The sequence below is a fragment of the Ornithodoros turicata genome, chromosome 1, assembly GCF_037126465.1.
Source record: "Ornithodoros turicata isolate Travis chromosome 1, ASM3712646v1, whole genome shotgun sequence".
NCBI classification, from domain to species: domain Eukaryota; kingdom Metazoa; phylum Arthropoda; class Arachnida; order Ixodida; family Argasidae; genus Ornithodoros; species Ornithodoros turicata.
In genome coordinates this window covers 223,282,068-223,291,914 of record NC_088201.1, presented here as the reverse complement: position 1 = coordinate 223,291,914, position 9,847 = coordinate 223,282,068, and the positions used below count along the sequence as shown (strand labels likewise).

General features: G+C 49.5%; 2 protein-coding genes across 2 annotated transcripts; both read right to left on the bottom strand.

Annotated features, from left to right (window-relative positions):
- Nucleotides 1–328: 328 nt before the first annotated feature.
- LOC135395187 (uncharacterized) lies at nt 329–1,769 on the bottom strand. Its single transcript, XM_064626430.1, has 2 exons — nt 1,674–1,769; nt 329–985 (listed from the first exon to the last, which is right to left on the bottom strand). Exons 1-2 carry the CDS (start codon nt 1,767–1,769, stop codon nt 329–331), a joined length of 753 nt encoding a protein of 250 aa, XP_064482500.1.
- A 4,976-nt stretch (nt 1,770–6,745) lies between these two features.
- Nucleotides 6,746–8,683, bottom strand: LOC135395178 (uncharacterized). The gene is made up of 2 exons (XM_064626420.1): nt 8,678–8,683; nt 6,746–8,044 (listed from the first exon to the last, which is right to left on the bottom strand). The coding sequence occupies exons 1-2, from the start codon at nt 8,681–8,683 to the stop codon at nt 6,746–6,748; spliced, it is 1,305 nt and encodes a 434-aa protein (XP_064482490.1).
- Between the last annotated feature and the right edge of the window lie 1,164 nt (nt 8,684–9,847).

Genomic DNA, 9,847 nt, shown 5'->3' with positions numbered 1-9,847 from the left:
CCTTGGCGGGCATTTCACGCTCTACTTATAAGCATCTCAAAATGTATGTGTTTGTGTCCACGTGTGATATCTTTTTTTCGTTTCAAAATTAACCGTGCCCGTAAGAAAGACAGTAAAGTATCGGATACTTTATTTCGTGCCAGCAGCAGTGGCACGCATCTCTCATACAAACCGAAACACGAGTTGAACAGGGCGCGCTTTATACAACGATGCAGATGTCTTGTACAGCTCATGCAACATGCAAACCAAGTAGCGGTGAATCTATGTGTACCTATAGCACGGTTTAAATTTACATCGTTGGCTATGTGTGTGACGAATTTTGTTAGGCTTAGTGCCATCCCTTGCCGTAACCACCAACGAAACCACCCTTGCCACCGTATCCGCCTCCGAGACCGTAGCCTCCGGCAAGACCGTAGCCGCCGTATCCACCGAGGCCAGCACCGCCGAAGCCGAGGCCAGCACCGCCGAATCCAGCTCCGCCGAATCCACCAGCGTGGTTCAGGACAACGGGCCTGACATTGTGGGACACAGTGGTAACTGGAGCCCTGACGTAGTTGACGACCTGGCGAGTGACGTGGTGCTGCTTCACAACTGGCTGCCTGAGAACGGAGACGGTGGCGACAGGCTGGGCAACAGCTGGTCCAACACCGAGGAGACGAGGAGCGCTGGCAACGCCACCGCCGGTAAGGGTTCCGCCAACTCCGACACCGACTCCGGCACCGACTCCAGCTGCGAGACCAAGACCAACGGCGTTGCCGAGGCCGCCGCCAAGACCGCCGCCGAATCCACCGCCGAGACCGCCGAAGCCGCCGCCGAGTCCGAAACCGCCAAGTCCACCACCGTAGCCGAAACCGCCCAGTCCTAGACCGGCTCCATAGCCGAGACCAGCACCGTAGCCACCTCCGTAGCCAAGACCGCCGCCATAGCCGTAGCCGCCGTAGCCACCGGCAGAGGCACAAGCGACAACAGCGCTAATGACAAGGACCTAGAGGACCAAATATTAATGAAATTGAAATTAGAAAGAACACCTAATGTTATTGTCTTGTGTTATTTTTCTTTCTCATTAACTATGCTCCAAACTTAAGTGCAATCTTGAGTTTCCTTACGATCTAGTGAAACACTCATCAATGTTGCAAAAGGAATACAGGGTGTCAGACGTCAAGACTTCGAAGTAAAGGAATTATTGTGACAGAAACTTGTACTGTTATATTGTTATGTACGGATTGCTCGCCAACGTATAGTGCTAGGGTAGACACAGAAAAAGTATTTCTTTGGAACAAGGAAGGTGCATATTAAAAAATAAATAAACCCAGGAGAAACCGTCTCAATTGTCTCAAGGGGCGGCGGTCCCACATGCGTTCCACACCAACAAAATTATGTGGCATTCTATTGCAGCAACAACGAAATTACGGCAACTATACACGCCATTTCACGATTGGCCATCTTCGAGTAGGGACCTAGTTGATTCATTGGTTGGTTGATGGAGCGTAATTGTCGAGCGATCTGCCTACCCACGTTGCGGCATGACCCCCGGACGAGAATCAGGCGTGCTTGGACGACTTCACACTAAATATGTATGGCTTGTAGCGCGCGAGCAAAACCAAGGGAAAACACCCAACGCCGTAGCGGTATTTAGATACGTGTCACCTCTCGAAGCTTGTAGATTATCAAACCCAATCGACACTGGTGAAGTAGGCCCAGGACTCACGACTACCCGCGAGCAACGTGTTGGTGGTGGTGGTGACGATGGAACTCCTCGATGTAGTCATGCTTAGAGGGGGCAACGTCACGGCTGTCGAAAGTGTGTGGGGGGGACGGTGCTTCCTGGGCCGACTTCACAGCGAACTGCGCCGACATCTGCCGACATTCGGCAGCTCATCGGCAGTTAGACGGCTCGGTAATCAAGCGCTGCAACCAGCCAACCAGGGAACTACCGGTGTTTGCCGGGTACTAAAGTCGATCAGAAAGCCAACTTACGTAAGCGTTCATGGCTGCCGTGTTGGATTTGCACTCCGTACGGAGACTATGCTTTTGCAGCGCGGACCTTCCACGTATTTATACTGCACCGTAACGAGGAGAGTGAATGAGATACACTGATAAGGATAGATAGGAAAAAGAAGTAGTGCACGCTTTTTTCCTTCTGTCTCTCTCTCTTTCGAAAGTGTTTTTTTTTCTTTTCCTTTTGCGTTTTCTATTTCTTTTCACTCATTCGATAGGAATGCTCGCCGAATTCGTTGTTTCAAGCCACTTCCGCCTTGCATAAGTGGGCGACGTGCGACGGCGCTTTGCATAACAAACAGTTCCGATACGTGTGAACTCTTCTGAGGAAGCGAAGTTGAAAGTCTGTGTACTTAGATTTGGAGATACATTAATCGCTAGCCAGGGCGTCAGTGCGTTATGTCATTTAATTATTGTCGCACTCTTCAAGAGGGGGGGGGGAGATCTATTTGTTTTTCACAGGAAAGATCAGCCAGGAAGGACGGCTTGCTATTCCTTAATAAACGATTAAATTCTTAGTTAGAGCGTGGTCCTGCGGTCTTCAAGTGACTATGAGTTGAACAAAGCCGGTAGCATTTTATTTATAAGTCGATCAAGTCGAGAGCAATGTGAGAGGGGGGGGGGTAAATATGGCCTCGAGCAGTGTGTGCCGGATACTTCCTCAGCGCTTCAAAAGAAGCCCCGGGTGGCCGAAACTATACGCAGTCCTACCCTGCGGCAAGTGCAGTATGTCGCCCGTGGGCTTTCCCAGGATTTTTTTTTCCAAGGTGGCGCAAAGTGCATCCATGGTGTGTGTGTGTGGGGGGGGGGGGGGGCAAAGCGTGCAAACCCCCCTTACCACCCCTTTTTGTGGAGACGGACTGTGCTGGTGTTTTAGAGGTTCCTATTATAACATCTGTGAAGAAACATGCGAACCTATGACTAAAGAGCGCACTCTTTCACAAGCGATCTTATAGCTCCAGGGGGAGGGGGCGGCCCCCCTTGCCCCCCTCTCGGTACGCCCATGATGTCGCCAAACATATAAGCTGATTCAGCTGGTTCACCTTACGCGTAAATCTACTCACCATTTAGTCTAAATATCATTGTTTTATTTGGTTTTATATTTAATATAATTAATTAACAGACAATCACTCATTACCATATAAGTACAAGGGGAGACCGAACTGCATGGCTCCTGCTCTCGCGTGTCATTAAAACACGTCGCTCTCAACAAACCGGGTGCTCTCTGTCTGTTGGTCACACACATATTGCGGTGATGTAAGATAACTAATTCGTTAATATAATTTATCTCACCGATAACATTGTGATATTTTTCGTGCTCATTTAGCGAGTGATTGGTACAGAACTGGGCTGTGTGACATTCCCCTAAAAAATATAGGATCCTTATCGTTACAGGGGATCGATACTCTGGGTTGCGACCGTTTATTTACTTATGTAGACCTGTTGAACAGTCACATTTCAATTACTTGTAATATTCCGGTGCAATGTGATTTTTCTCAAACCCTGAGTTAACACCGCGGTGGAACTTGGAGCTGTAAGTATAAGCGGTCTATCGACACCCAGCAGACTGACCGAGGACAGTAGGGAGAGAACTGATGTTCTGAGGTTGTAACAACATAGAAGGGACAATCACATACAATGCCTCAAGTTGCCTAAGAAATTAACGATGAAAGATGGAAGTCACTGAAAAGGTTAGCCAGCTGTAGGACTCGAACCCACATCTTCTGGATTACCGTGGGAGCAGTGAAAGAAAGGGCGTTTAGTATGCAAGCGCTGCGTTCTTTCTTTTCTTTTTTTTTTTCAAACTTTCCGTGTGGCCCAAAGCTCAAGGAAAACGTTAAAAATGACATCGCGCTGCCCCATAAGTATTTAGCCTTTGAATTTGAAGCACTGATCAGATTCTGTATGCACCCAGGCACTCCGCTAGTGTTTGTACAGCTTGGGACAAAAGTTTACGGAGCACGCCACTGGCGTATTTCTTCATCTGAGCGGCCCCCTGCTAGCTATAAGGGAAAAAAATCGAATAAGAAAAGGGTAACGGGCTATTAAATCCAGCTCTCATTAAGTGCGTCCGCTCCTCTTTGCTGCTAGGCTGTCGTTCCAATGGAGAGGCGCGACACCTCGGTGTTCCGTAAACTTCTGTCCCAAGCTGTACTAGCAAAGATGGGAAATTTGTTTAAATGTTTGTCCTCAAAATTATCGTCATCGAAATAATGAAAAAAAAATATTTTCGAGGGAAAGTTTGTCGATGTCCTGCTATTTCCGAGCGAGCGGCCTGCCAGTATGGCTGCATGTTACTCGAGAGGATCATGTATCCGCGGCCAACGTCATAGGCAACAGTGCCGACATCTGGAAGGGTAGAAAATCGAGTGAACCGGTAGAGGTGTGTTAATCGAAGTGCCGACATATTGCCTACGGGAGGAAAGACAAAACACACTGAGCTAGTTTCCGCAATTCGAACTTCGGGCCACCTGCCAGAGTTGACGCGGAATTCCATAATCCTAGCCGTTGCAGATGGTCTTTCACGGATGAACGGACCCTTTACAAAATGAACGCGTTCAGAATGCTTCTTGGACACTTTGACTCCGTGTTAGGTTAAGAAATAAGATCCTTCCGTGAAGAATCTCTCCTAACTATACCTAACTAAGGTGACTATCGCGTGCCCTACTGCATGTCGTGATATCCTTAGCTAGCTGGATATGTTTGTCACAGATGCGACGATATAAACGCATACAAGCTGACAGCTGATTCGCTCTACTGAGCGAAAAGGCTGAGCTTCTGCAACGCAAAGAGCGACTGTCTCGGTCTTGTCTGCATTTTTATCGGTCCAGCCTAGGCTTTTCTCATGGCGACAATTCCACCCCCCACCGCACCCCCCCCAGCTGAAGACCATTACAGTTGACGACTTCCAACGCTGCTATCAGCAGTGGGGATAATGTTGATGGGGATAATGTTGTTAATTCGAACGGATAATGTTGATTCGTAGTTCAGTTGGCAATAAAAGAAAAATGCATCCTAGCAGACTCATTACTTTTCAGGCAGTCCTCGAACGCATTCTAAGTGTGCGGCACTAATCAAAAAGCCTTCGCCTGTGTAAATGTTATAGGCGTCAGAAAAATCGAGACCCTTTGAAGACATACCGTGTGTTCACGCGAGCGACATCGTCACGGAATATTCTAGTAGAAGAAAAAGCGAAAACACTGCTAAAAAGCGATAAAAACCGGGCTGTTTGGTGGTACATCCTAGAAGCGATAAAACCCCGGTGTAGGGGAACCCGGTGCACGGGCACTCTCTGTGTCCCCTGCTCCGGGGCTTTATCGCTTTTAGAAAAAACTGCTCACAGAGCCGCAGTTCCGACCCGTGTCATGTTGAGCATTGACACAGTGCGGAATATCGGGAGTGGCAAACTGCGCATTTAGCAGACGACACTTAGCAGGCGACACCGTCAGCGTGTTTTCCTGTCGTCTGCTACGAAATATCTTGTGGCTGTGTAGCAGGATATTCCCCACGGTTAGCAGTGTACGCGAAGACACGACATTGAGCGCTTGCGCTCACGCGACAGCAGAAAGCTATGACGCTTTTCGCAGTTTCCGCTTCTGGGGGAATGTCGCTTGTGTGAATACACGGATACTGACGTGTACGTTCAAACGGTTGTTCCACATTGGTACATTTGGTTCAGCGTGTGGTGGAGGAGGCCTTGTACTGAACGACAGGGAAGGGAGCAAGAAATACTGTTCTTTTAAGTGTCACAGTTGCTGAGACAGAAGGCCTTTGAACAAATTTCCGCATCAAGTTCTGACGTCAGGCAACCGAGAGCCTCTGCCGTTCCCGTTGGTTCTCGAGAGCACGTGGCCTCGACCCCGGCTTCACCATTTGCCGAGTCGCCTGCTGACCCAGCCAGACTACTTTCTAGGCCTGCAATAGGTATTTTCTGCGCGGTATGCAGGTCCGTATCGGTTCATATATGCCTTTTTTATATTTATCCGAGATAACCTTGAGCGGAGTGTGACAAATCCTCTGAAGTCGTTTCTTTCTTTTTTTTTTTGTGGTTGTGGCGTGTTCCGCAACAAATAAAATGACCTACTGCAAAATAATGACAAGCGCAGATGAGCTGACGCGCGGGAGGACTCTTTTTCGAACACATTTTCAAAAATTCCCCACTCATGGAAAGAGCCTGTTGGAAAAGGAAGGAAGGGCGACGGCAGGTTGTGACGTAACGTATCCCCTGGCAGAACCGATGACGCAGGCTGGCGCAGCTCAGGCGAATATACACTACAACAGTTTGTCTCTGCGCAGGGTAAAATCGTGGTAAACCATATGATGACGCATCTGCCCAATCACAAGGCAAGGCAGCAATGAGGACGTATTCTTAAATTATCCCCTTGGATTGGCCCACGGAAGAAACAACCTGCGCCTCATCTTGAAATCATCCCTTTTGTTTTGTTTTTTTTTAGGAATGAGCGGAAGGTCTACGAGCCGGCCCTGTTAACCAAATTAAGTTCACACAGGCACAAGTGGCTTTGTATTGCGTGATGGGCGCAGTGACACGAGTATCTCGAGGAGATACAGTGCAGCATGAGGAACCTTCATTTATTTAGGAAAATAATGTACACATAGTTGACATAAATATGGCGGCATGTACTACATACAGCGCAATATACATGTAATTTACAACTGTACCGCCTTATCGACGGCAGCTTGAGCAGCGTATCTAACAGATCGGGCACAACCACATTTCTGGAACATGTCAGTAGGTCCCCTTTCTGTATCCGCCCTTTGATCCATAGCCTCCATGAAGGCCGCCAGCAGCTCCGTATCCACCTGCCAAGCCGTAGCCACCGCCGTAGCCACCAGCTCGTGCACCTGCACCTAGGCCAACACCTGCACCGAGACCAGCACCTGCACCGAAGCCACCTCCGGCACCGAAGCCAGCAGCTGCACCGAGGCCAGCACCTCCAACGCTAGCAGCATGGTTGAGGACGACGGGTCTGACGTTGTGAGAGACGGTAGTGACAGGTGCCCTGACATAGTTGACCACTTGGCGGGTGACGTGGTGTTGCTTCACAACTGGCTGCCTCAGAACCGATACGGTGACCACGGGTTCAGCAACAGCTGGGCCTACACCCACGAGACGGGGAGCACTGGCTACTCCACCTCCAGCGAGAGTGCGACCGCCTCCAATGCCAACTGAAGCACCGAGGCCTGCTGTGAGGCCAAGTCCCGCACCACCCCCCAGACCACCACCGAAGCCAACTCCAGCTGCACTGCCAAGACCAGCACCGAGGCGAGCACCGAGGTCGAGTCCTGCACCCAGCCCGCCTCCAAATCCATATCCACCTTTACTGCCGAAGCCAGAACCAGAGCCAAGACCTCCTCCATATCCTCCCTTACCGGCCTGTCCTGCACCGTAACCAATGCCTGCGCTCAACCCGGCTCCGTATCCATATCCACCTTTACCGCCGAAGCCAAGGCCTCCTGCGTATCCTCCCTTCCCGGCCAGCCCTGCGCCGTAACCAAGGCCAGTGCCCAGCCCGGTTCCGTATCCATGTCCACCTTTCCCGCCGAAGCCAAGACCTCCTCCGTATCCTCCCTTGCCGGCGAGTCCTGCACCGTGACCAAGACCACCAAGGCCGTAACCAAGGCCAGCGCCCAGCCCAGACCCAAATCCATATCCACCTTTACTGCCGAAGCCAGAACTATAGCCAAGACTTCCTCCGTAGCCTCCCTTACCTGCGAGTCCTGCACCGTAACCCAGTCCAGCCCCCAGACCAGCTCCATATCCCCCCTTACTGCTAAAGTCACCACCGTAGGCAAGTCCTACATTATGTCCAAGACCAGTGCCTAGCCCGGTTCCATATCCATATCCACCTTTACTTCCGACGCCAACACCGTAGCCAACACCGGCTCCATAACCTCCTGTACCGGCGAGTCCTGCTCCGAACCCAAGGCCTGTGCCGTAGCCACTTTTACCGTCGAAACTTGCTCCATAGCCAAGGCCGGCACCGCCAGCGGAAGCGCATACCAGAAAAGCACTAAGTGCAACAACCTGCAATAGAGTGCGGTGATCGTTTGATTAGATGGTTGACTTACGAATGCATAACGGAGAGGGGGAGGGGGGGGCGATGCGGCCCGTATCACGACGTGATGCAGGAGTCGTTACAGAGGAACACTACAAAGTGGAGCCGTTTAAATACGGACCACAGTGTTTCTTGCAATTGCCGAATACAGCGGTGGTCTCCCAGTGGAAATGCCAAAACTACAAGAGAGACAGACAGCGTGTGGATTGGCTGATTCCCATCACAATCACTAGATGTCGCATGCCTCGATCTTGTGTGGATGTAACTGTATGTTGCGCGTGTTCCAAAAAAACAATCAGAAAATAGTACGAAGATGGTGAGTATGTGGTCGTGTCTGTCCGAAAGAGGAGGGCTGAAAATTCGTCGGAAAGTCACGCGAGTACGGCATAAACGGTGGCGCGCTTGAGCGGCAATGAAGAGGTGAAGGCAAAATGAAGAGGAACCAGGGTGTCTGCCTGTTTGCACGATAGCCATATTTCAAGACTACTGTGTCTTGGTGTGCGCTTAATGTTAATATTATTATCTTTGTTATTATTTTTACTTTTTGTTTGGGTGCAACCGTGACGCTATCTGCTAGACTTCGCCGGGGCGATTGCTCATACCTTCATGGATAGCTCGATATCTCAATTAGCTCGATTGAACGATTAATAATGGTACGTGTTACGCTGCGGCACAGCAACTATCATTACGACGCCACAGGGGACAGTTCATGGGTAATTTCGATCACGTAACCGCTCTAGGACATACAGGTAATTCTGAGCATATGACATCCCATGCTTAACCGAAGGCAACGTATGTCTGCGTAAATTGCACCAAGCGACCAACTGCTGGTGGGCTAAGCCAGCAGTTTGGCTAGGTGGAAGAAAAATTAGTTAGGGACGCTACGCTGGATAATAGATGTGGGCGGACGTTTCTTTAATTATTTTTTTCACAGGGACCGCGGCAAAGGCGTTGAAACCACCGTGGCCTGGACTGGGTTTCGAGACCTGTTTCGACCACCCGTTCTCAACTAGTCTCGACAGGGAAGGCGGCACTTGTTGAAGGGTTGTGACAATTTTGATAGCTGCAGAATCTTGAGGAAAAACTACTATTCGTATATGCTGTTGAGGGACCGCCCTCGGGACGGTAGCGGAAAACTTTTTCGAACAGGGACTGTTCTTCTGAGAAGAACAGGCTCTGTTCGAAATAACGACGGCTAGCATCCTGAAGCACTTAATATTGCTTTACACGTTCGATTAATTGTATACCTTTATGTATTCCTCTGCATGTCGTACTTCACAAGAGAGAAGCACTTAAACAAACTTCAAGTTCTGAAGTCAGAGCAGCGATAGCTTCGACCACTGCCGTTGGTTCTCCAAGCCATGTGACATCACCCGCTACTGCTACACTCAGTTTGACGTCTGCTTCGATGTCAGAGTCCGATGAGTTTCAGTATCCCCAGTAATGTTTTTTTTTTCCTTCTGGCATATATTAACTACTTTCCTGTACAGCTTAGAATGCGGATTCACATCGATGCAAATAAATATTATTTTCTTTCTTTTTTTACATATATTCGACTCAACTCATGAGACGTCACTGAACGCTTTTCACTGCCATCAGTGCCCACTTCCAGGCGAGTAACTAACCCATCCAATGAAAGGCGAATGACAAGAAATTGGAACTAACGCGACGAGTAATTAAGGAATTGCAGCACAAACCGGCATTACTCGATTCAATGGGTAATGCACGCAATGCTCCTATCGTGTAAAACTCTAAAGTCACAACAAGGTTCG